The 27556-nt window shown below is 34.2% G+C and overlaps 2 protein-coding genes and 1 long non-coding RNA gene across 6 annotated transcripts; 1 reads left to right on the top strand and 2 right to left on the bottom strand.

Moving 5' to 3' along the window:
* Nucleotides 1–1535: 1535 nt before the first annotated feature.
* LOC150032714 (uncharacterized) lies at nucleotides 1536–4968 on the bottom strand. Of its 2 annotated transcripts, none has more exons than XR_016524910.1 (2): nucleotides 1964–4968; nucleotides 1536–1875 (listed from the first exon to the last, which is right to left on the bottom strand). It is a non-coding gene; the product is annotated as an uncharacterized LOC150032714 (long non-coding RNA). The 2 variants fall into 2 exon arrangements; XR_016524911.1 differs by having other exon boundaries at nucleotides 3875–4968.
* Nucleotides 4969–8242: 3274 nt separating this feature from the next.
* Nucleotides 8243–14266, top strand: APK3 (adenosine-5'-phosphosulfate (APS) kinase 3). 3 transcript variants are annotated; one of them, XM_039047763.2, is made up of 7 exons: nucleotides 8243–8647; nucleotides 11072–11218; nucleotides 12153–12302; nucleotides 13227–13345; nucleotides 13438–13522; nucleotides 13669–13715; nucleotides 13808–14266. In XM_039047763.2, the coding sequence occupies exons 2-7, from the start codon at nucleotides 11095–11097 to the stop codon at nucleotides 13904–13906; spliced, it is 624 nt and encodes a 207-aa protein (XP_038903691.1). In that variant the 5' UTR covers nucleotides 8243–8647; nucleotides 11072–11094; the 3' UTR covers nucleotides 13907–14266. The 3 variants fall into 3 exon arrangements, with proteins under 3 accessions (XP_038903691.1, XP_038903692.1, XP_038903693.1); XM_039047764.2 differs by having other exon boundaries at nucleotides 8334–8647; nucleotides 13823–14266; XM_039047765.2 differs by having other exon boundaries at nucleotides 8334–8647; nucleotides 13819–14266.
* A 1437-nt stretch (nucleotides 14267–15703) lies between these two features.
* LOC120090707 (NEDD8-specific protease 1-like) lies at nucleotides 15704–16345 on the bottom strand. The gene has a single exon (XM_039048423.1). It carries the CDS (start codon nucleotides 16343–16345, stop codon nucleotides 15704–15706), a length of 642 nt encoding a protein of 213 aa, XP_038904351.1.
* Between the last annotated feature and the right edge of the window lie 11211 nt (nucleotides 16346–27556).

Below are 27556 nucleotides of genomic sequence, written 5' to 3'. Positions count from 1 at the left end.
GCTCTTAAAACACGAGCTAATGGGAGAGTCCACAGTTTGCTAGAAGCTTTTAAAGCATGCGGGGGCAGAGAGAGAAGCCTTCCCATCCAACCTAAGCATTGAAAACCATCACCTACCAAATCTTTTTCAATAAATATGCCAAATTCATTCACCTGCTCCAAGTGGCAAACAGCTAAACAAAAGCTATATTCAATTAAAAAATTAACCATCTAGAAGACCTGGAAGCGGGAACAACATATTTGAACTATAACTCTGAATATCTGACCCACCCAGTTTTGAAATGAGGTAGGAGTTCAAAATAAAAAGCCTACTACTAATCCTAGATGAGATTTCCTTTTATACACTGAGTTGATTGTGTTAGGTATAAACAAAGTCCCATATTTAGGAAATAAAGAAATCTATGATATATAAGTGAGACAATTCTCCGTGAGGTACGATATAAGGATATAAGTATGATATTAGTAAGGGGTATAAGGGTAATTAGATAAAAAGTGAGACAATTCTCTGTGAGGTAGGCATTAGTTGAGTGGTTTAGAACTCGAGTCTATATACTGAAGCGGGTGGTAATATTCAAGTGCATTCCTTTATATTTCAATATAGTCCATATCTTGATTTCAATTAGGAAATATCCTAGCATTTACATAGATGACTTATTCTACTAAACAAGGTAAAAAAAAAGTGCAGTAGAAGAAGACAGATTTGTTTTAGCTAACCAGACTCAACTTTAGACAATGAGAAGTTGATAGTAATAGTGTACTGCTGCCAAATTCTCTGACGATCATCAACAAGGAACCGAACCCAACAATCAATTTTGACATGTTCAATTTGCTTCAGAAAAAAGAAAATATACTAGGAAGTACAGATAATTCATGTGAGGCAAAGAATCCGTATCAGATATCGATACTTTCAAATACTTTTCAAATACATATCTAACATGCGATTTAACATGTCTATTATTACGCTTACTTTTTTAAAGAAAAAAAGATAAGCAACTCATTTAATATTTCTCAATCTAAAACTAAACGGTCTATTTAAAAACTCACTACTCGAATTCAAAACTAAAAAGAAAAAAATAATAAAAGACCAAACCTTAAAATCATCTAATCTTCATCTTCACATTTAAATCCCTACAAAATCCACCAAAATATAACCCACTTGAATATCTTCAACAATTCAACGAAGAAGTTTTTCGTTTATCTTTATACTTCTCTCTCTAATATTCTTCTTCTCTGTTCAATATGAGTCTATTTTTATTGCATTTTATCAATTATTTTACTTCAACATCTTAGATGTTACTTTTTGTATTGTATTTTAATATTTGTATTGTATTTTGTACTACTGTCATTAACTTGTATGCTAAATTTATTTACATCCTAGATTTTTCTTAAGAAAAAAAAAGTATTTTCAACGTATCAATATCCTAATTTTTTAGAAACTGGCGTATCATTGTATCCGTATCTCATATTTGTGCTTCATAACATGTATATCTAAGTTAAGGTCAAGAGTGAGGATCAGGCTGCAGTGAGGTTTCTAAATGTACGAAGAATAACAAGTAACATTGAATAACTACTGAGTTCATCAAACTATTGGTCAAATGAACCATACTCTTAAGGAAAAAAAGATATAAAAAAGGACATGTACATAAAAGTAAGGATGAAACAATCAAGAAGATAATGCAATAGTCACGTAAAGCAAATGCTAAAACTAAAACAGGACCGGTGCCCGACACCATGAAAGAAGGTGCAACACAGACTCGAACAGTGTCCAGGAAAGTTGAAGGCAGTAAGTCCGACACCATGAAAGAAGGTGCAGCACGGACTCGAAAAGTGTCCAGGAAAGTTGAAGGCAGTAAGTTTTTTTTTTCTCCCCCTCTCTCTATAAGAAACAAAACTTTCATTGAGATGGATGAAAGGATACAAGCATAATACAGAAATCAAGCCCAAAAACAAAATAGCCCTCACACCTAGTTACAGAAAGGGGCTCCAATCCAAATTAATCATACCAAGCTGATAACTACAAAAAAAATTGTATTAACAAATGCCTACAATAGTGAGTTAAACCTAATAACATCCCAAAGATCCTCCCCAGACCGCTCGACCACAGGAAAAATTCTACTATTCTTCTCAAAGCCAAATACCCAGCAACACAGCAAAAAAAACAAGGATGCCAAAGAACCCTTCCTTTGTCATGAAAAGGAGGATTCAAAAACACCTCGTCAAACATCGAACATGGACCTCTATTATAAGCAACCACATGCTTTCAACAGAACAGATTTTCAGATCATGTGATAATTAAATGAGTAATGAATAGGTAAACCATGCCATGGTTAATTCGACCTCTATTATGAGCAACCACATGCTTTCAACAGAACAGATTTTCTTTTTTTCTTTCTTTTTTTTTTTTTTTTGTTTGTTTGTTTGTAAAAGAAACTATCATTGATATGAATAAGGGGAAGACCCCGAAGAACTACAATAGAGATTGCCAATTACTGACTAAGAAAGATAAACTGAAATGAATGAAAGGGTGCTTCAATTTACACCAAGAAAAAGCAGTAGACAAGACTAACTCAACAGAACAGATTTTCAGATCATGTGATAATTATATGAGTAATGAATAGGTAAACCATGCCATGGTTAATTGTAATTTTATGAAGGTATATTTATTAAATATTTCCTTTTTGCGTATCCAATGTAATGCAGGGCATTCACACGTTAAATTATGCAATGAATGCCTTTAATATGCATGTATGAATCTGTTCATGTACAAATACTTCTGCTTTCTGCAATATCTTTGAAATCGATGAAGACAATGCATAAAGCTTCCATCAATTAAACTTTTTACCTTCTAACACATCCGAGACTCGTTAACAAAAAGGGAGAAGCCACTTTTTGGCATTTACATTCCTCATGCATGCTTAGTATGATATAGACGGGAAGAACAAATAAGGGACAAACACCTTTTTCAATAATAAAATTTGAAGCAACATGGGAACTGAGCACAAAAGAAATGGGAGAAGTTACAAGAAAGAGCTTCCTGTATGATGATGCAAACCAGTAAAAGAAGAAACATAATCAAGAAGTACATATTAGCAAAAGAAGGAAACAAATAAACCATTTTAACAATTTTAATCCTACATAAAAGCAAACTTCACACTTTGCCAAATTTGACTTGCAGTCATCAATCTAATGCATAAAGTCCTCTTATTTCTAAGTCTAACCACAACAACAAATAAACACCAGAATAACAGAGTCCTAAAAGAACACTCTTCTTCAGATGGAAGTTTGCAGCTTTAAGTACAAAACAAGAAACATCAAACTGAAAAAGAAGTTTGAACTGAACTTCCCTCACCAAATGGAATCTAAATACTAACTAGCCAAGATTCAGAATGGCGTTTGACAAAAGTACGGAATCTTTCTTTGTTAGATATCAAACAAACCATGATAATTTAACACAGAAGCCAAAGAAGGTGTATGAACTTTCAAAGATTAAGCCATTAAGGGATTAAAGGTTAGAAGAAGATTTATAAAGGAATTTCAACAAAGATTTGAAAGAAAACACTTGAATAGAATCAAGCACCCAGCTTACTATCATCATATGGGACTAATGATGCCTGCACTGTATCTATATGGATAAAAAACTCGATAAGTGCCTCAGAAGCAAAGATTCCACTCAAGATTAAAATCAACTAAAGAAGAAACAATATAAACCACGTTGCATGGAAACTATATAAAACATGGTACAAGAGAGAATAAAATATGCCCACCAGAGTTTATGATGAAAAAATTGCAAGGGACAAGTGCAACTTATTAAATCAATCAATCACTAGCCCCATCTCAAGCAATGCACAAAGGGCAGAAGAAGGTAGAAACATTACTATTTGGTACATGTATTTCACGTAGTTTGGAGCAGCTATAGGAGTAGCCCATATCCAAGCAATCCTGCGACAAAAAACACCTTAAAGAATCCATTTTCTTCGTACATAAGATAAACAATAATGGAAGGAAAACTAAGAAAAATGAACAACATCAATAATCAGACCAATGACTAAACATAATCAAAGAAAAAACCCATGCTAAGGTACATGAAATGCGTCCTGTCAATGTATCCCCAGGTTTCACCAGTCAAACAAAACGTCAAACGAACGAGAAAACAAAGAAATTTACAATATCACGCGTCTAATTTTCACTGGTATAAAGATATAATAAAGTTTACAAGAGAGACCAAACATCCAATTGAATCAACAATCATTATACTACAACCCAGAAACAGATGAAAAGGGTAAAATATAATAGAATACAGGAAATCAATCGGAATGAGAATTGTAATCGTAGGAATCGGTGTCGTCGGAATCAGAATCGGAACCGGAGGAGGAAGAGGAAGAAGAAGAGAGGAGAGAGGGAGGGCAGAGGGAGGAGAGGATGGAAAGAGAGATATGGCGGAAATGGCGGAAAGGGAAACAGAAGATGAGGTAAAGAACATGGTGACTGCTGAAGCGCTCGGGATTACAGGCAACGTATTGACAGAGATCGGCAGAAATATTGGCGACCCAAAGGACAAGAGGACTGTTCAACACCATGGCTGAGCTTTGATTGAGAAAAATGGGAGATGGAATTCGGGACCTGGTTCTTCGTTGATCGCACCGCCAAGCTCAAACTCCCAACGCCGCAGGGACGACTCTACAGCCTCCTTCGCCGCCGGGGGATTGGATGAAATTGTCAACTTGGACTTTTCCTTTTCTTTTCCTTTTCCCTGTTTGGCTTTTTTTTCCTTCTAAAATTGTCATATAGATAATTACATTACTAAATTATATCAAATATCGCTAACTTTTATTTTATAAAATATAATGAACTTTTTAAGTTAGGATTCAAACTGGTGCACCAAACATCTCCTTTTATTTTTTATCTATCTTGTTGTAATTAATCAAACTTATTAAAAAATTTAGTCATATCATTACGATGTTTAGCTAAATAGTATTTCTAGTTAAAAGTCGGTTTGAGCCAATGATTGTGAGGCTCCCAACTTCATTGTATTTTTCTTTATTTATCCGAGTGTTATCTTATTCTTGTTTAAATTTTTGTGAGATTTCATTAATTGTTGAATGATGCCTCAAGTATATTGATTGCTTGTAATTATGTGATGCTTGATTTTAATTGTAAAAGAGTTGGTTCACAAGTGTATTTCTATGTCTTTTCCATGATTATTGTAGTTTGCATGGTAAATCATAGTATAAAAGAAGTGAAATTGGTTATGTGTATCTATCTCGCGCATATTTAGTTTTGTCTTAATCTTCTCATTGTCGTAATTAGTATCTTGTTAATATAGAACATCATCATGCCCAGTTAGTTAGATAACAAGAATTTGTTGCAATGCCTTGTTAAAATCAATAGACTTGGTGGAATTAAACTTATCTTGACTTTTTTGAGTAAGTAGATTAATTGTCTAGAATTTAATTGAATTGATTTAGTAGGTCTAGGATCATAATTACAATTTGATGAGATCCTACTTTTTTAGCATAATTAAGATAGAGGATTTGAATCACATACCTCTTGGTCATTAACGCACTCGATACAAGTTGATGCTCATTTTGACTGATAAGATCAACTTGAATCGAAAACATTACAAAGATTGATTTTTCTTTCCTCCTATTTATGTGTTATTTACTTTAGTGCAACATACCAAAGTCTCGCTATTTTTATCTTTTTGTTTAAATATAATTCTAACAAATTGACTGGTTTGTTTCCTTGAAATTTTGACCTAGTCCACTATTTTTACAAGTTAGAGTAGGAAATCAAAAAGTCATCACCTATATTAAAAGAGTTCAATTAAGTGACATTGAAAAGGATTGTCCCAACTTATATGCAACTTTTGTCTTCTTTTGAGATGAAAATTACTCCTTACCGTAATGTATCCAAATCCAATCATTGAATTGAAAAAATAGTTCATTATGTCCTTTGTTAATTCTTGTTGTAACTTTGGAGTTTTCAATCTCAAGCCTTTCCTTAACCTCCTTGTGCAAGGCCTTGATAAAATTTACCTTATTTGTGGTTGCATCATTCATAAAATATTAGAGGGAATAAGAAGTAAATAGAGTGGTATAAGTGGATTGAATCCATAAACAATTTGAAAAGAAGAACGAGGTATTGTACTATAAATTGTTTTATTATATGAAAATTCTACAAATGAAAAACACTCTTCCCACGACTTTCTATTCTAAGAAATAATAGCCCATAAGTAAGCTCTCAATGTTCTACTAACCATCTTAGTATGTCCATAAAGTTTGAGTTTTGACGAGAAGTAAGGTCGAGAGCTCCAAGAGTAAGGAAAAATGGAGGGATCCAAGAGATATGAGATAAAAATAGAGATATCAAATGTTGACACAATATCGAGAAATATTCATGTTAGACTGTCCAAACAAGAGATTTGTGATCATTAAAAATGGAGAAATTATCACAAATGGAGAGGAAATGATGACAACGATAATGGTGTTCTACAAATTTCAATCGAACCTATCACATGATCCAATACCAAGAAGATTCAGCAAGCATGAATTCTCCATCTACAAAATTGGATAGGGTTGATTCGACATTCATTTCATGTGTTACAAGATGCGAGTAAGAATGGACCATTTGGAGTTTTGGAGGTTAACATTTGTAAGGTTGACAAAGCACTTTGACGACTTCATTTATTATTTTCGTTCCATAAAGGTTAGTTTCAAGTTTAGATAATTAAAGATGGGTATTACCAAACTTGTCCATCATTACCATTACTTTTTTAGCTAATTTTTGGACATTTGGTGGTTAGGGGCTTCTTTTGTAGGAAGGCTATGGATACCAACAAATTTGGTTAATAAAAATCAAATTATGATCACGTGAAAAACAAATCAACTCTCATGTTTGAAACTTTTTTCTTTTAGAAATCCAAACAACCACCTTTGTCGTTTTCAATTTTTCTTACATTTTTTTTATGGGAGATTGCATCTTAGGTATTAAATCAAGTCTCGATCAAATTTGATTGTAGAGTGACTCAATTCAGAACAGAATTTCCAAATCTTGATTTTAGATCCTTAATCTTGAAAGGTAATCTAATTAGCCATATCTCTTGGCTGACTTGAGTTTTGCATAAGGAGATGTTAATAATTTTTTTTTATTCAAGAATTATTTCTTCAACAAAAGAGATTATTAGAATGAAAATTATGAATTTTTTTTATCAACTTCTTATCGAGATTCAAAATATCTGAATACTCTAAAACAGAAAAAAAAATCTCCATTTGTAACTTAACGATTCTGCTCTAACACATAACACAAGTTGCTTTAGTCTTAACAAGCTGATTTTCAGCTTTCAAAATGATGGAAGACACTTTGAAAACCTCCCTATACTTTTTTTAAACATTCTTCCTAACAAGCTAAATTTGAAAGGAAAATTTGTGGATGACCCACTCTTACTACATGTGGAAAGGAAGTCAAGGGTAACCACATGGGCTCCAACTCATAATTTCATTCACTTTGACTAAAATAATATACATTTTTTATTCATTACGTAGCTTTCAAGGAGAGAGCAACAAGAAAATGATGAAAGTGCTCTTTCAACGTGTTGAAGAAGATGAAGCCAAATAATATATGTGAATCAAGAAGAAACAAGATCAATCACATTCTTTTAATGCTTGATTTTTTTTAGATGAATACAAATAATTTTCACTCATATACTCACTATTGGAATATTTTAAATTTTTTTTTGAAGATTAAAAATATTGATACAACTTTAGAAGTATCATTCAATTTGTTCACCCATTATAATTATTGACACCATAAACTCACGCAGGCCTTGAGTGCTACTTCAACCTACTATTTTGGTCTAGACACATCATTTGAACGAATTTGCAAGATTACTTGCACTAGTGTGATGTCGAGCTGAGTATACTTCAATGTCTAAGTTAGTATACAAAATATTTAACTCTAAGCACACATAAAATTGCTTACACATTGAGACAATTGACATCGGGTATTTACAAGGCTCATTATTTGACTCCTGCTTGTGGACGTGTGTAATATTAGAATAAGTATTGCCCTCAAGGTTATAGAGTGCTTGTAGCAAACTCGGCTTGATCATTTTTCCTTTGATGAAACTACATGAGTTCAGTTGGTCGACCTAAAACTCGATAGTTTGACCATGCACGTACTCCTATGCAAGCTTCTATTCTATTTTTCATTAGGCTTATATCTGTCCTGGACTTGAATCTTGCCTTAGGCAACCCTCAACGATAATTTTCTAATAATCAACACCCATGCAAATTCCTTCGACTTGGGAACCAATAGGAGGAGTCCACGTCAGCAAAAGGGATGGGGGGTTGAAGGAAGCAAACGTAGGTATTGGATTGGATTGGAAGTGTGGTTCCATTTCAGGAACAGAAGAACAAGAGAGAGAATAGAATATGGGATGCGATGCTCTTCCACGCGCGAAACCGATGGAATGGAATTGGAAAACTGACGATTCTGAGTGAATTTAGTGCGCAACAGTCGCTAAACGCTACCCTTGTCCAGATTCTTTCATTCCTTTCTTCAATTCCTTCTTCTCTATTGCCTTCCATCACTCTTCTCTCTTCTGGGTTTTCTCTCTTTTTTCTCTTCTGGGCGTTGATTTTCTCTTCTGGGTATTGTTTCTTTCTCTCTCTTTGTTAATTTATTTCGTGTTTCTTTGTTATTTGTTCTTAATATCACGATTCATTGCAAATGTACATTTCTTTATTTGTTATTTGTTATTTGTTCTTAAAAAATGTGTTTCTTGGTTGTTTGGAACTTTGGGGCTGATTTTGTATCTGTATCGTTAATGGATTGAAATCTAGTTATTTAATCGTGGTAGTTCTTATGAATCCATTAACATGGTAATTCAGAACAATTGTGGCGAATGAAATTTGTGAGCAGTAACATCTTTGTCCATGGTCATTGTGCATTTCGCTTTATTCTTTTAGCTGTATGATTACTCCATTTTTTAAGCTGAAGAGAGAAATGGACTAAGAATTGTGGAAGGTAACACGACATCCTTTAGATTGTACAATAATCGAAGGATATGTTCTGGCTTTAAAAAGAAAGGTTTCTGACGTTCTAAGTTAATATTAAAGTTCAGGAACAATTAAAACGGAGTTGGAGATGGAATGTGCAACCATCAATATTATGTAGAATATCTTTTATGGCCTGTAAGAAGCCACGGACCCCTTCATTACCAACCAATGGTTTTATCTCGCTAATAGTAGCATTTATGAGTAGAAACAAAACCTTTTTAAAAGTAACAAAAGATAATAAAACTGACAAACTGGTCATTGGAGAATAGGTTCTAAATTTCTAGTACAGGCACTGAGCATACATAGAACATCCACAAATAACACACAAATATACAAATATACAGTGTGAGGTTTTTCAGAGTACAAGGTATTGGCTTGGCAACGTCCACAAGAAAGTTGGGTGGGGGCTGGCAAGCAATCCACTTTTGGAATTTGAGATTAATCAAAATAAAGAGTCATGTATAAGAGTTACTCATGTTTATACCTTAATAATTAAATTTCATCATGTTTCCAACCATTTCACCTGTCAAAATAAGTACAGTAACAGAAAAGAAAGTACTCTTTGAAGACCAAGAAGCAGAAGTGCCTTGTGGGAGGATAACTAAAGAAACGTTCTGTTTTTTCATTTTCTATGGTAAATTTAATAAAAAAATTCTTTATTAAGTATATGTGTTGTTTCTCATGAATGGCTGATAAATCAAGCTTCCTTTCTGTTCTCCACACCCACCCACCTCCTAGCTAGAATTGACAACTTCGGATTCTTAAGGTACGATATTTATTTCAACATCAACCAATATGGAATCTCTTCTTTCATTTATAGGATTATGATATTGATGGATAGCTTTTGTGCCCATATAAATTGCAAGATAGAATGAACACTATAAATATGGCCGTAAAAATATTGCAGTAACAAAAATTAAAAGTAGACTGTGCACAAACAAATAGCATTTTATATTGTTATATATGATAGAGGGAATAGATTTTACTAGTTTCTTCTTCAAGAGAAAAATGAGTTCTCTTTTTGAGGTGATTGAAGAGAATATGAACCATGAACACAATTTCCCTCTGGATCCAAGCCACACATTGCCATAGAGCTATTAGGATGCCGAATAAGATTCATATTGAATTCCCCTTCTAGAAAACCTATAATAGATTAGATTTTGGAATCTTATCTAGTTTTATGAAATGTTTTAGAAGTTAAGATGTTATTAGACAAGGACATTATAGTCAGATGACTTGGTGACCCTTTCTCCCTATGCACGCCTTACTGGCAAATATGGCTATAAATTTACAAGAGATGGGGTTTTCTGTTGTCCTATTTTATTTTTGTAAGAAATGATGCCTCTTTATGTGGAATTTTCACCCCCTACTATGGTCAGTGCCATTTTAATACGCCTTCTAAGTTCGCTCGTGGTTACCACTTAACATCTGGAGCGAGCGAAAACAAGTTTAACTTTTGCATACATAAGCTACTAGGTAATTGAATCTGGACTTGACGGAGAGTGCTGGGTACAGTGTTGAGCCAGATGCTTTTATTGGTGTCATGGTGGGTCATCTGAATTTGTTTCTATTAAATAATGAAATCAAAGATACCCAGAGAATTTCTAGGAACAATTTCTTTTCTCATGGCGTTTTTGTCGTTCAAATTCATGATCGTCACTTCCAGTCAAGTTGTGGTAACTCAAGATTTTCCTCCAACCTTTTTTTTTTTTTTTTTTTTTTTCTCAAAACTACTTGTCATGTTATATGAGATAATATTCAGTCTTAAGTTCTAACCATTCTTGTAATTTCTCGATCAATCATTTATTTTCTTATATTCCAGTCTCCTTGTTCAATCGCCATATGCCATAAAATTTTCTTTCTAAACTGTTGGCTGTAGCAATGAAGTGAAGGAATAAAAGAGATTTTAAGCTGACATGACTTATAGTAGTGATCCCAATTTAATTATTATAAGAGTTCTAGATGAAGAATATTCTGGGTAACTTATAACGTTGTTAAATGATCAATTACTTGTAGATATAGAAGATCAATACACTCAAATGTCTGCTGTGGGAAATGGAAATAATATTTTCTGGCACAATTGTCCCGTCGGAAAGCCTGAAAGGGAGAAGCTTCTCAACCAAAAAGGCTGTGTTGTATGGATCACAGGCCTTAGTGGATCAGGTCTATTCTCATTTCTTTATTACACATTAGCCATATAAGGATGAAATGTTGTATTTTTTTTTTCCCTGAGCTTCGCTCATAGTATTGTCCTTCTTTATGGACTTTTGTTTTTTAAAGACATTATGGGTCATTTTCTGTTATTGGTAGGGTGTTTTTTGGATTCCATTGGAGATTAGGCGATGAATTGATTTAGAAGTGGCTTCATTTTGTTACATTTGCCATTGGCTTGTATTTCTTAGCAGCACTATATGTATATATTTATATATATATATAGAGAGAGAGAGAGAGAGAGAGAGAGGATTAGAAACCGCCTGATAAATGAAGTTACAAGAGACTAGAGAGGATCACTAGAAAATAGGATTGTTCAAGACAAAGGAGCCTATAAAAAAGAGAAGAAAATATACAAAATGTAGTTAAGAATAAAAATAAACAGATGACTACACCCAAATTTTTTTATTAAAAAAAACATGCTTTGTAGTGAACACCCAAAAAGAAGCATTGTAGTCTGTTACACTCCAATTCTCTTTTCAAGATTTCTTAAGATCTTTGAAACTTCTGTTTCTCTCGAGGTGCCTCTTGCTGAAATAGCCATCCTTTTTAACTAAAAGGAGGATGGTCAAGCTCCTCATCCAGCATACCTTGACACCTTTGTTATGAGAAACTAACACCAATTGTCTCAAGAGATCTACTACAAAATTTTGTGACCAAATGACATCTCCATGAAATATTATCCAGATTCTTAGATCCTTGATTATACAAACCGCACAACTAAGGCCTAAAATCCAAAGATGAGGTCTCTGGGCATAGTCCAAGGTGGTAATCCTCCCCAAATGACATCTTCATGAAATATGAAGGGAGGAGGATGAGTGTTTGACAAATAAAGAAAGTTTTCTTTCGAACATTTTTCTTTTATATAATCTATTTTATCTTTCAGGGAAAAGCACTGTAGCTTGCTCATTGAGTAGAGAGCTTTATGCGCTAGGGAAAATTTCTTATGTGCTAGATGGAGACAACCTCCGGCATGGACTAAACAAGGATCTTGGTTTTAAAGCTGAAGATCGTGCTGAAAATATTCGCAGAGTTGGTAAGTATGTTTCCTTTTGAAGTAGTACTTGATTTGAATAGAATATTCATTAGGATCTTTATTTCATGTTAGATGAACCTGGAAACAACATCCACAATAATATAACTCTGTCTAGTTTTTTATTATGTGATGGATTTGAAGCATCACAATGCATATGTGTCTATTGTAGTTCATCTCGCTGAGTTGGTTGTTAATATTCCTTTTACAGGTTATTGTTTTATGAGGTTTTTTTTTTTTTATGGGAGGAGGTTTGTGTGAGGGAAACAAGGAAATTGTTAGAGTGGGTAGAGGGCTAGAGCCCACGTTGAAAGTGCAAAAGTCATCACCTTGTGATTGCCGGCTCGTCGTTCGGTCACTTATAGAATTCTATCTTCCCTTTTTTATTTTTCTTTCTTTGTTTTTTTTTTTTTTTTTTTTTTTTTTTTTTTTTTTTTTGTTTGGGAAGAAACCAAACTTCCATGGAGAAAAATGAATCCCATCACTATCGTGGCTATTATTGCTTGTTTGAAGTAACATGAACGAATGGATGTTGGATATGACTATTGAATCTAGTTTCTGAAACTAAAAATGGTTTAGTTTTTCTTTCCTTATGGCTAATTAGAAACATCTTTCGTATACCATTTCATTGGTTTCTTTTATACCCTTGGATATTTTCGAATTTTCATTCTATCACTGAAATTGTCTCTTATCCCAAAAAAAAAAAAAAAAAAATGTCCTTGTAGCTCATGGCCAAGCTGGAGCTTGAACTATAAAACCTTGGAGAGCATCTCTAGGCATTCCACGTCTTTGTGCACAAGACTTTTGCTTAACCTGCCCACAACTTTCATATAACATGCCATTTTCTTGTCATGTACTACTAAAATGTGTTTATGCATATTTCAGATATTTAATTTTTTTTCCTCCTTGTTTGGGTGTCCATCACAGGTGAAGTAGCAAAACTTTTTGCTGATGCTGGTTTAATATGCATTGCTAGTTTGATATCTCCATATAGAAGAGATCGGGATTTCTGCCGTGAATTATTGCCCGAGGAAAACTTTATTGAGGCAAGATTAAGTAATGGCTGAATCAGATGTTGTTTTTGTTTTTGTTTTTGTTTTTGTTTTCATGAACATGGAATTCCCCTTTGTTTGTTCAGGTGTTCATGAACATGCCTCTAGAATTATGTGAGGCAAGAGATGCAAAGGGTCTTTACAAACTTGCCCGAGATGGGAAGATCAAAGGTACACTTGAAGAATCCATTTTTTTGCTCCTTAAAAGCACTTGCAGAAAGAATAGAAATGAAATGTTTGTTATCAAGGAAATGCTTCTCATCTAAAAAGAGCACTTGCAGATAGAAATGAAAATGAACAATCACATTGCATTGCAGGTTTTACCGGGATCGATGACCCCTACGAACCGCCTCTGAACTGCGAGGTACTATATCATAAACATTGCATTTTCATCAAATCCTTGTCCAACATTTTCATTTCTTTAGCAATGTAAGTCTGTACCTGATGCTTTTCCAGATTGAATTAAGGCAGAATGATGGAGTTTGCCCAACCCCATGTGCTATGGCGATGCAGATAGTGACTTACTTGGAGGAGAAAGGATTTCTTCAAGCCTAGCGACAAGCTCTACTTGCGAAGACTTCTCCAACCGTCGGCTCAACCACCCGTTGGCTACATCAAATGGTTCGATCTCTGATGGCAAATATGTTAAAGAATAGACTGATAGGTAATCAGTATATAATATAAGATGAGGTTCCTAGAACAAGGAAGAATACAAAATGTAATTTTAGATTTTTTCTAAAGATGTAAATCTGATCTTTCTTTCCTGGTAGAGATAGATGATCTTGATTTTATGGAATTGCTCACTTATTCTTTCTGTTAAGCAATGTAATGTAGATATGAAGTCAAATTGGAAATGCTTCTGACTTGTAGACCAAACTGAAAATTTACCTCCATAATTCAATATTTATTTGGAAATCTGTGATGGATAGCATTTCAAAATATAGCATATTTTTATTATGATTTAGAATTATGTTGGATTTATTTTAGTTGATATTCTAGTCAAGGCAATCAAATTGACTGATTTTAAATCATTGTCTAGTATGGTATATTTGATGTTAACATACCATTTTGGTTATTATTGTGTATGTACTTTCGGTTATCCAATTTTAGTACATGTTTTGTCCATAAACCTTAAACTTAGTCCCTCTTGTTAGTTTATTGTTGATTTAAAAAAAATATATTATTTAGCTTTTTTCACTATAAATTTTGAAAACATATTTATTATAATATAATTTCATTAATTAAGGTCTTGTTTGATAATTATTTAGGCCTCGATCGATTATTATGTTTTGTCTTTTGTTTTTTAAATTAAGTATATAGATATTATTTCTACCTCTAATTTTTTTCATTTGTTATCTACTTTTATCAATGGTTTTTTATTAATGGTTTAAAAAATCAAGCCAAATTTCAAAAACTAAAAAAAAAGTAGATTTGAAAAACTTGCTATCAATTTTAGAATTTGGTTAAGAATTTAACCATTGTACAAAAAAAATGCAAATAAAAAAATGTCCCTAGTTTTCAAAAACCAAAAATAAAAAATGAAATGGTTAAAAAAATAGGGTCTTAATTTTTAGTGTTTGAAAATTAAGTCTATAAACACATATTCTACCTATCTATAATTTTTTTTTGTTTTGTTATATATTTTACCTATATTTTAAGAAATCAAGTCAAATTTTGAAAACTAAAAAAAAAAAAAAAAAAAGTTATTTTTATTTTTAAAATTTAACTCAGAATCCAAATAGATAGATAAATATGCTTAATTTTAAAAAAGTATCTCAAAACACTATAGAAATTGAGATAAAATATGCTTAATTTCTTAAAAAAAAAATATGTTATCAAACGAATCCTAAAATTTTTAAATGGATTAAAGTTTTAAATTAATAATTATCAATCTAAATTGTAATATCTTGTACGATAATTTTTTTTTTTTTTTTTGAAAAGATAATAATAATTTTGTTTTAATTTTTTATGTTATGAAATTTATAATTTTTGCCTCGATTTGATATTTTAATTTTATATTTGTTTCAAATGTAATAAAATGAAATTAAAAAATTTACAAATATAGCCAATTATTTTCAACCTTTCTTCATTTAAAATAATTTTTCTTTATTTTCTTTTTAAAAAAATCTCTCTTTTTCGTTTTTATTTTATCCCTCTTAAGAGATTTGATAAAAGAATCTTCTCCATGACATTTGGAAAGATAGAGAGGAGTGGCACAAAACAGACATGGTTAAACTTTTTAAACTTCTAAAGTTTCATTTAATAATTCACAAACAATTTCTAAAACAACTTGATAACATACGTAAAATTAAAGAATATTAAAACCATAATAAACGTAATAAAAACTATCTATTAAGGTTTGATTTCTTCGTTCTTCATTTTCAAAATCAGTCCCAACAATTTAGAACGCATATCAAACTCAACATAATTACAATCCACGCTCTCACAAATCCCATCTTTTTCTTCGTTTCGAAATCGATCAACATTGGAATAGCATTCACAGATAACCCTAGAAATTTCCATTACATATAATCCACAATCGTACCAATTCCTCTGTTTAGGTGCCAGACACTCCATGAATTTGGCCGAATCATGGATAATATAGTCATTCAAAGATTCATATATTGAGAAAGCTAATTTGCAGTTTACCTGATTCACACTATCGTAATGCATAAATAAATTTCGTTTTCTACAATAGACAAAAAGGCTCCAGTGAGAATTGTCATTGTTGACAGTGAAGAAGATGAGTTTCTTCTTCTGAAGGTCTAGGGATTTAATTGTGGATGTGAAACTGTCCAAATCGATAGCATTAGCTAACAAAAATGAGACGCTCGTCGGAATTAGGAGGATTTCATCATATTGGTAGTAAACAGAGAGATGAACAAAGTAGAAATCAATTACAGTGTCGTTTAAATAGTTTTGATCTTCAAGACTTTGCAAATCTGATCTTCGAAGCACAACATTTTTGTAGGTCAAGAACTTGGGGTCCTCCATTTAGAAGTTTGAGAATAATTTTATGTGGAAATTTCTAAAATCATGGATAGAAAAGACGAGTTGCTAGAAACTAGAAAAATTTTACTTACAACCTTACGATGAAATTCTTTTCTTACTCTCAAACAAGAGAATATAGGACAATTTGAAATTAAAAATATAGACTACTTTTATACTACTTTGGATGATCATCCTATGTATTTTAGAAGTAGGAATAAGTTATTTTATTATTCATTTAACAGGGTTAATTTACTAATTTCGTTTCCTTCATCCAGAAGGAACTTTGACAAAGTAAATTATTTCATGCGGCTTTTTATTAGATAAAAATAAAATTTAAATTTTGTTCAAAAAAATTAAAAGTGTATTCGAATTTTGGAGGCAAATGCAAAATTGATTTGTTAAAAAAAAAAAAATTGTTATGATACCTTTTTGAAGATTATAGTTTATAAGTAAGTGAGTGATTAATTATTATTATTATTATGAATTAACCACTAATAGCTATGTTGAATGAGAAATTTTGGACCAATCGTAAATTGCCATGTCATTTATTAAATTAATGACGAAATTCCAAATAATTGAATTCGAGACTAATTAGAAGTTGACATTTGTCCCAAATTGAAGTTGAAAACATAAATTGGCGAAGTCTGATGATGCCACATGTTTTCTTCGTAACCGTTGGATTGAATAAAATTACTTCGGTCCAATTTGATATTATTATTTGGGCTAAAAGTCCAATTTAGCCCATAAATAGGCTTAAGTTGACCAAAATGTCAAATAAGGCCCAAATCTAATTGCCCATGGACCGACCAAGCCCAAGCCTATGAATTCTAGTGGAGAACTCTATGAATAGAGGAGTTCTCCTTATTTGTGGGGCAACAATTCTATACTCTAGAGAGCTTATAGGGAATTCTTTACAATCAGAAAACTCTTTGACTCCTGAAGCTGACCACACCTGAAGACTGAAGTCCTTTAAAGATGCAAGCATTCTGAAGACTGAAATCCTTTGAAGATACAAGCCTTCTAAAGACTGAAGTCCTTGGAAGATACAAACATTTTCTACATTCAGAGAGCTCAGAGAGAATTCATCAACAAGCAGAAGACTCCTAAGACTCCTGAAGCTGCACTCCTAGAAGACAGAAGATCCTTGAAGACCCAAAGACTTTTCCAAGACTTCTACTTCAAGAACGTTCGGTGCTTTTCTTCTTCAAGTCAAGCACATTCACCCAACTGAGAAAGAATCAGAGGATCAAGTACTAGATATCGATCAGAGGATCAAGTACAACTTTAACATCAACACCAACTTAAGTTCAACTCCACGAAACAAGTTTCTCCAGAAGCCTCGTGCGAACACTAATCCTCCAATAAGATCAACAAGCCTAAAGGCCGATCATCCAAGAAGATCATTAAGCCCAAAGGCCGATCATCCAAGAAGATCATCAATCCCAAAGGCCGATCATCCAAGAAGATCATCAATCCCAAAGGTCGATCATCCAAGAAGATCAACAAGTCCAAAGGCCGATCACCCAAGAAGATCAACAAGCCCAAAGACCGATCACCAAGAAGATCAACAAGCCCAAAGGCCGATCACCCAAGAAGATCAACAAGCCCAAAGACCGATCGTTCAAGAAGATCAACAAGCCTAAAGGCCGATCACTCAAGAAGATCAACTAGCTTAAAGTTTATAGTTTATTTTGAAAGCATCAAAATACTGTGTATTAGAGATTGTACTAACTTTCCACAAAATTAATACAAATACAAAGTTCAAGTTCCACGAAATAAATTTCTCTTGGAATCTTGTGCGAACAAATTGGCACGTCCAGTGGGACATCTCTACCTCTCATCTCTCTCTCGTCATCCAAGTCTAACAAATCTAAAAATGGCACAAAAGAAAGTTTCATCCAAAGCTACCATTGCAAGCAACACTTACATAAGCTCTGTCATCACGGAGGAAATCTGGGACCAGTTGATGGAATCTCCTAAAGGTGGGATCGTCATCAGAAAAAATCCCTTGTTCGACAACTATGCTTTTGCTACTGATTTATCAGAGAAAGAATCACATTTTGATGTAGTGTCTGTCATGATGACTGACGTAACAGCAGAATTGTGGCCGTGAGGCTTTCCTCTCATACCATGCCTGTTTCAAAGTAGTGATCTCTTGGCATAGCTGAAACTCGATGTCAGAAAGCACGTTCTTCGCATAGAACTGAGTCGACCATGGCAGAGATGGAGGTAAAGATAAATCTTCTAATGAAGGCTGTAGAGGAGCGAGATCGTGAAATCGCTGCTTTAAGAGATCAGATACAAGCTCAAGATACTGCTAAATCAAGTCAATCCCCAGCTACAAAAGCCAATGACAAAGGAAAGACTGTCTTGCAGGAAAGTCAGCCACCACAATTCACCTCTGTTGCCTTCTTGTCAGTTCAACAGCTCTAAGATATGATCACAAACTCTATAAGAGCTCAATACGGAGGACCATTGTAATCTTCCTTTATGTACTCGAAGCCATACACCAAGATAATCGACAACCTGAGAATGCTAACTAGGTATCAACCTCCAAAGTTCCAGCAGTTCGATGGAAAGGGCAATCCAAAACAACATATTGCACACTTCATTGAAACCTACGAAAATGCAGAAACCAGAAGAGACTCGTTAATCAAGCAGTTCGTCCGTACCTTGAAAGGAAATGCTTTCAATTGATATACTGATTTGGAGCCAGAAGTGATTGGCAGTTGGGAACAGTTAGAAAGGGAGTTCCTGAACCGCTTCTACAGTACAAGGCGCATTGTTAGCATGATGGAGCTGACGAACACCAAACAGTGAAAGGGAGAGACAGTCATCGATTACATCAACCGATGGAGAGCTTTAAGTATGGATTGCAAAGATAGACTTAATTATCTACAGTGGAGATGTGCACTCAAGGGATGCACTGTGAGCTTCTCTATATCCTACAAGGGATAAAACCTCGTACGTTTGAGGAGCTGGCAACACGCGCTCATGATATGGAGCTAAGCATTGCCAACAGGGGAACTAAAGATTTCCTATTCTCTGAAGGGAAAAAATACAAAAATGATGCCAAGGGCACTGAAAAGATCGTGAGTAGTGCTACAAAAGAATCTATGGTCGTTCATGCGACCCCATTGAAATTTTCCTCCAAAGAAAAACAAACAAAATTTAAAAGAAGGCACAATGAGGGCGAGAAACGTCGTCCAACTCTTAAAGAACGACAAGAGGAGGTTTATCCATTCCCTGACTCTGATGTGGCAGATATGTTGGAGAAACTACTAGAGAATCAACTTATTCAGCTACCGGAATGCAAGCGGCCGAAACAAGAAGGAAAAATAGATGATCCTAACTACTGCAAGTATCATCGGGTCATTAGTCACCCAGTTGAAAGGTGCTTCGTGCTAAAGGAACGAATTATGAAGTTGGCTCGTGAAAAGAAGATTGAGCTAGATTTGGATAAAGTAGCTTAGACAAATCATGCTACAGTAGCGGCAACTTTAAATGTTCTAATACTGTCTGTGTCCCATGCTCAAAGACAAAGCCCGATCCAATTTGGAGAATTCGAGCCTATAGTTGTTCGGTTCCAACAAGAGATTCAAATAGCAAATTCCGAAAAGAAAGATGAGCTTGTTGAAGATGACAACGAAGGGTGGATAGTAGTGACCATCGAAAGAGAAGATAACCAAACTCCACCCAAAAAGAGTCGCGTTCCTATCGAAGCCATAGAAGAAGAAACAAAACTCATAAAAAGAAAGGCAAAAAGATGACACAGAAGCCTAAACCTGCTAAGAAAGAAGACAAGGACTTCCCTCAATTTCGACGGCCAACAACTTCGACAGAATTTCTCCCAAGGAGCTTTCTCACTAATCATCCGGAGAAAGTATTAGAAGTTATTGCATGTCACACTGTCGGCATAGTGGAAGTCGAAAACAATCATGTGACTGTTGAAGAAGTCAACGACTCAGAAGAAATGAAGCAAAGAACTTCTGTCTTCGATCGTATTAAGCCTTCAAGTGCTCGATCTTTAGTCTTTCAAAGATTGAGTATGGTCATGGTAGGAGAAGAAGGCTAATGTCCAACGACTACTTTTGCTCGAACTTCAACCTTCAAAAGGCTAAGTACATCCACATTAAAGAAAGATCAACCTTCAGCATCTACTTTTGATCTTCTCAAGACAACAAGCAATCAACGTAAAGGAAGGATGAAAATCTTAAAGCCAACGTCATTCCATGAAGAAAACAACGACGAAAAGATTCACAGTCGTGTACCTTCACGCATGAAAAGGAAATTTTCTGTTGACATAAGTACAGAAGGTTCTTTAATAGTGAAGCCAATACTCATCATATTGATGAATCCTACAAATGAAGAGGATAATCAAAACCATGATGAAATAAGAGCTTCTGATGTTTAAATGAAGAAGCTCCTCATCGCAAAAGCCTAAATTGCATGATACTCCTAGACCGCATGAGCTTAAAATGTGAACGGCCCAAAAAAAAATTGTACAAACTACGTTATGACTTGATCCCTGTCATTATAAAGGGTACGTAGGCAACTTAAAGAAATTTAAGTTCAGTCGCGCATAAAAAAAAAAAATTCTTTTCGAACTACATTATGACTCGATCCCTATCATTAAGAAGGGTTATGTAGGCAGTTTGAAAGAAACTTCAAGTTCAGTCCAGTTAAAAAAAAAAAAAAACTTGAACTACGTCATGATTTGATCCTTTTCTTTAAAAGTACAAAGGAAACTTAAAGAAATTTAAGTTTAGTTCATCATAAAAGGTACCACAACCACCTAAGTATAATACTACAAGATTGATGTTGATCATCCTCGTTAAAGAATGACACTCCAGATTGAAGATGTTCATCCCTATTGGAGACAACACAATAGATTGAAGATGTTCATCCCTCGTAAGGAGCCAACAAAGTAAATAAAAGGCACACATTTGGAATGCACTTCGCTTCCTCTTTAAAATCAAACTTAGATGCTCCTCCATCTTTAATTTCAGAGGCTTCGTCGATGCTCTTCAATCTTCAAGTTTAGAGGCTTCATCGATGCTCCTCCATCTTCAAGTTTAGAGGCTTCATCGATACTTCATCTTCATGCTCAAAGTCACAAAGTCAAGCCTACTGCCAAAGATTCATTGATGCTTCATCAAACTCAAATGCGGAAGATTCGTCGATATTTCAAACTTAAATGCGATTGATTCACCGATACTTCAAGCTCAAGTGCAGAGGATTGGCTGATGCTTTGTCAAGCTTAGATGTCAATTATTTATCGATGCTTTATCAAACTCAAAGCATCATCTCCAAAATGTTGACGCAATTTCGCATTATCTCCAAAGTCTGGCGTGGTTTGCTTCATCTCCAAAGTTATGGCATGGCTTTTCTTCATCTCCAAACTAATGGTGTGACTTCGCTTCATCTCCAAAGTCGTGGTGCGATTTTGTTTCCTCTCCAAAATTTTGGCGCGACTTCGCTTCATCTCCAAAGACGTGGTGTGGTTTCGTTTCCTCTCCAAAATGTTGGCGCGACTTCGCTTCATCTCCAAAGTCGTGGTGTGGTTTCGTTTCCTCTCCAAAATGTTGGCGCGGCTTCGTTCATCTCTAAAGTCGTGGCGTGGCTTCGTTTTATCTCCGAACTGATGGTGCGGTTTCACTTCATCTCCAAACCGATGATGCTACTTCACTCCATCTTCAAAGTCGTGGTGCGATTTTGTTTCCTCTCTAAAATATTGGTACAACTTCACATCTTCTCCAAAATTGGTTAGCTTCGCTTCCTCTCCAAAAATGTGGGTGTGGTTTCACCTCATATGCAAGATCAAGTTTGGTTTACCTAGCTCTACCTCATATGCGAAGATGACTCTGGTCCATCCGGCTCTACCTCATATGCGAGGATAACTCTAGTTCGTCTGGTTCTGCCTTGTACGCGAGATCGACTCTAGCCAACCTGACTCCGCTCAAAAGCTTGATGGCACATTCTTCTCATCTTCAAGGTTTGATGGCATATCCACCTCATCTTCAATACTCGACGGCATATTTCCCTTATCTTCAAATTTTGATCTAGGAGTAACATAACGAGGTATGACCTTATGGCATTTCCACCTCATCTTCAATACTTGACGACATATTTCCCTTATCTTCAAATTTTGATCAGAAGTAACATAACGAGGTATGACCTTATCGGGATCCTCCCTAGGGTGAAAGCATGGGAGAGTTGTAAGCCTTGTAGGGCTCTTCCCATGACGATCAGGATATGCGAACGACACTATAAAGCAGACCTTTGAATCCTCCCTAGGGTGATTGAATTGGAGAGTTGTAAGCCTTTGCATCTTATCGGGAACCTCTCTAGGGTGAAAGCATAAGAGAGTTTTCGAACGACGCTATAAAGCAGACCTTTGAATCCGGGAGAGTTGTAAGCCTTTGCGAGCTTATATGAAAGAGTTGTAAACTTTGTAGGGCCCCTCCCATGACGATGTAGACCTTTCCAGGATGGTGATCAAATGGGCCCCTCCCATGATGATCAGGATGCACAAGCACGAGAGGCAATACAATATTTCCAATAGTTCTAGGGTCATCCCTTTGTATACCAAGGAGACGGTCATGTATCTAGGAATTGCTACAAAAGAAAAAATAATAATAAATAAAACATCACCTCCTATAAACAAAATTAAAAAGAAAAAAAAAAAGAAGAAAAAGAAACAAAACAAAAAGAAAAAGAAAAAGAAAAAGAAAAAGAAAAAGAAAAGGGAAAATAAAAAAAACATGTGAAAAAAAGAAAAGAGGAAAAGAAGAAAATAAAAGAAAAAAAGAATGAAAAAAGAAAAGGAAAAAAAGGTACAAGAGAGGAAGAAAAAAATGAAAAAGAATTTATTAAAAAATATAAGAATAATATGAACAAAATAAAAAAATGCGAAACAAAAAAAAAAAGTTAGTGTAATAAGAAAATTCTAAATAAAAAAGAAAGGAAATTAAGAATGAAAAATAATACAAAAATAATACAAATTTTTTTTTTGTTAAAAGATAAAACTAGACTTTTATTAGAAAAAAAAACCTAAATCTTTTTCTTCTCTACACATCCAACCAATCTCTCTCTACTATGTCAGAAAGTTTATGTCAGCAGGCCCTATCCTTAAAATTAAAAAAAAAAAAAAAAAAGAAGACTCTATTATCTTCTAGTCACACACATCCTCTTAGAACTATGAAAAAGTGGTAAAAAAAAAATCTAGTAGAAGCAAAAGCCGATGTTGTCGGTGACCACACATCAAGTGCAACATAATGCTGATGGGTTTCAAAGGAGATGATCAACCACAAAATCCATTAAAAAAAAAAGTGAGGAAAAAGAAAGGTTGAAAGCATGCCGAAGAAATTAGAAAAGAAAAAAAAAAAGAAAACAAGAGAAGATCGGTCACGAGAGAGTAAAAAAAAAAAAAAAGATCGATCACGAGAGAGTGCTCTGTTTCCATCGACTCGGCGAAGCAAAACAAGAAGCATAAAAAAAAAAAAAACTGAAGAAATAATAAAATGGTCTTAAAAAGTTTTAAGAGATGCAATGGAGGTGATTCACTCAATGTGAATTCTATGAGGTTTTTGAGTTCAATTTATAGATGAATAAGCAAAGGTGGTTAAGATTTAAAAACCAAATTTGGATAAGAAGTTTAGATTTTATATTGACTAAACACATAGCATTTGAGAAGATCTAACAAATTTTGGGTTAAATTGATTTTTTTTTTTGGATTTATCCAATTTAACAAAAAGAAGGTGGTTTTATTTTCGACAAGTTTGAAGGCTCATATTCAACTTCACTAAATAATAATAATTTAGGTCGGAATAAGATTCGAATCCATATTTATCCAAATATCAAGTTCAAAGTCCTAGATTATCCAAGCTTCATATCAAAATTAGTTTAAGATTATAATTCTATCCAAATCAAATTTTGGATTTCAATTTCGGTTAAAATTCAAATTTGCGCGTATTCCAAATTTTATTTCAATTTCATCTAGGTTCATATCCTTAGTTCCAAATATTGTGGTAAGATCTAAAACTTCTCTCAAATTAAAATTTGGCCATATTCCAAATTTTATTCAAAATTAAATTTTCAATTTTGAGATTAAATTGTGGATAAAATCTCCAATTTGGACATCTTCCAAATTTTATATGAAATTCATCCAAACTTAGGTTCTCTCATCCCTATTTTCAAATCAAATTGCGGGAAAAATCTAAAATTTATCCCAAATTGAAATTTGGTCATATTCCAAATTTTATTTTAAATTCAAATTATTCAACCTTGAGTTTTTATCTTCAATCAAAATAAATTGCGGATAAAAAAAATGTCTCAATTAGTCTCTTATTAAAATTTGGGTATATCCCAAATTCCCAAATTTTTATCTCAAATCAAAATGGATCGAGATTCAATTTCACCTCAAATTCTATTCCAAATTCAAGCCAAGATTTGGGTACCAATAAAATGTCATCCCAATGTCAAGACCTTGACATAATCTAAGTGTTGCCTCAAATCAAAATAGAGGCACACTCCAAGCATCCACCAAATCAAAGTTGAAGGAAAGATAAAGACAAGATGACAAATTCTACTTCAAATTCACGTGAAATCTAAAAAAAAAAAAAATGATTGTTAGAATTTGGAATATTAAATTAAATTTGAAATTAAAGTGGAACATAAATTCTACTTTAGTTCAAATTAAAGTTCACTTGGGAGCAAGAAAGTCAAGGACTAAAATTCATCTTTTGTTTACTTAGCGAAAGTGTGTCAAGAAAACAAATTTCAAATCAAAATTTTGAGCTAAATTCTCATATTTTGATCAAAATGATGCATCAAATTCAAGGAGTTAGAATCATACTTTGATTACGAATTATCTAGAATCATACTTTGATTACGAATTATCTTTTTCGAGATCCACCCACCGTATAAACGTGCATAAATCTCGAAAATGGACATTTGTTGAATGAGAAATTTTGGACCGATCGCAAATTGCCACGTCATTTACTAAATTAATGACAAAATTCCAAATAATTGAATTCGAGACTAATTAGAAGTTGACATTTGTCCCAAATTGAAGTTGCAGACATAAATTGGCGAAGTCCGATGATGCCACATGTTTCCTTCGTAACCGTTGGATTGAATAAAATTCTTTCGGTCCAATTTGATATTATTATTTGAACTAAAAATCCAATTTAGCCCATAAATAGGCTTAATTTGACCAAAATGTCAAATAAGGCCCAAATCCAATTAGTCAGGCCCATGGACCGACCAAGCCCCCATTAATTCCAACAGAGAACTCTATAAATAGAGGAGTTCTCAGCAGCAATTCTATACTCCAGAGAGCTTATAGGGATGACAAAAGAAAATGTTGTTCAAATATTCAACTATCAAATGACAGAGGAATTATAGGATGCACTTTCAAGACCTATGCTTTAAGAAATACTACCAAGATAATGCCAATGGAGGAATATCTAGCTAAGGTTCAAAATTTTGTTAGTTTCTTTTTAACAATTGTTGGTTACAACGAAACAAGATCACATTACAATGTGTTTACTCTCAGCAAACACAAGAAAACATCAACAGATCTTATAAAAATCGTGAAGAGTAGTCAGTCACCATAGCTTCTGCCCACGCAAATCGATGTTACATCAATACTACCAACCCAAGTAAAAAGTGTGGGAAAAATCTAAGAGAAGAGCTCCTGATAATGAGGGAAAACCATGTCAGCATTTCTACATTACAAAATCAAACCATAAGATAGAGTCTCTGTGATGTGCAAAAAACTATTATGAAAGAAAAAAGATATATCAATACGCATGTGTAGTAGCTAATGGTTGAGCTTACAGACAACTCAACTGACCAATCAAATTAAATATGAACACTCGATTAAGCCAGATGCGAACGATGTGAGAATTTTTATGAAACTGATCTAAGGAGGCGGGTTTGGAGGAAAAATGGAAAGAACTATGGATAAAAGGGAGAATATGGAATACCTGTGATGGAGAAGCTTGGATGACAAGCTCGTTTCCGATGACCGCCTAATGAAGACAATCCCACCTAAAGGCAAATGGCCGACCAGGAGCTACTGAGAAAGGAGAAAGTTTGTTTGGGTAGGCAAACGACCGATCGAGGGTTTGAGCTTCAGTTTTGTTAAAGTAAGAGAGCTGAGAGAAATGAAATTTAGGCACGTGCACGAGATGGAAATGAAAATTTTGATAAAAATAATAAAAATAATAATAATGGGAGGCCTTCAATGTTGGTTTTACCAACCGACATAATACATCTGATAATACTATTTTCAACCGACATTGAAGCTCGAATTTCTCATAGTGTTGACTCATGAAGCTGACCATACCTGAAGACTGAAGAGCCCAAGAGAATTCATCAACAAGTAGAAGACTCCCAAGACTCCTGAAGCTGCACTCCTAGAAGATAGAAAATCCTTGAAGACCCAAAGACTCTTCCAAGACTTCTACTTCAAGAACGTTCGGTGCTTTTCTTCTTCAAGTCAAGCACATTCACCCAACTGAGAGAGAATCAGAAGATCAAGTACTAGAGATCGAACCACATCGCATCAAATCAACTTCAACATCAACACCAACTTAAGTTCAACTCTTCGAAACAAGTTTCTCTGGAAGCTTCGTGAACACTAATCCTCCAATAAGATCAACAAGCTTAAAGGCCGATCATCCAAGAAGATCATCAAGCCCAAAGGCCGATCATCAAAACCAAAGACCGATCATCCAAGAAGATCATCAAGCCCAAAGGCCGATCTTTCAAGAAGATCAACAAGCCCAAAGGCCGATCGCCCAAGAAGATCAACAAGCCCAAAGGCCGATCATCCAAAAAATCAACAAGTCCAAAGGTCAATCTCAACAAGCCCAAAGGCCGATCGCTCAAGAAGATCAACAAGCCCAAAGGCCAATCACCCAAGAAAATCAACTAGCTTAAAGTTTATAGTTTATTTTGAAAGGTATTAGAGATTGTACTCACTTTCCACAAATTAATACAAATACATGTTCAAGTTCCACGAAATAAATTTCTCTTGGAATCTCGTGCGAACAAGCTAAAATATATTATATTATTAAAATAATCTGAATAAACACTTCAAAGAAATAGCCTAAAGAGTCATTTGGTTTAAGGTATTATGGATGCCTAAAAAATAATAATGTCTGGTAATATGATGTTTAGGAATATGATGTCCGGAAATTAAAA

Source organism: Benincasa hispida, chromosome 11, assembly GCF_027475165.1.
Source record: "Benincasa hispida cultivar pf3 chromosome 11, pf3_genome.v1.1, whole genome shotgun sequence".
NCBI classification, from domain to species: domain Eukaryota; kingdom Viridiplantae; phylum Streptophyta; class Magnoliopsida; order Cucurbitales; family Cucurbitaceae; genus Benincasa; species Benincasa hispida.
The sequence above is the reverse complement of the archived record's forward strand: the minus strand, read 5'-3'. Positions and strand labels throughout refer to the sequence as shown.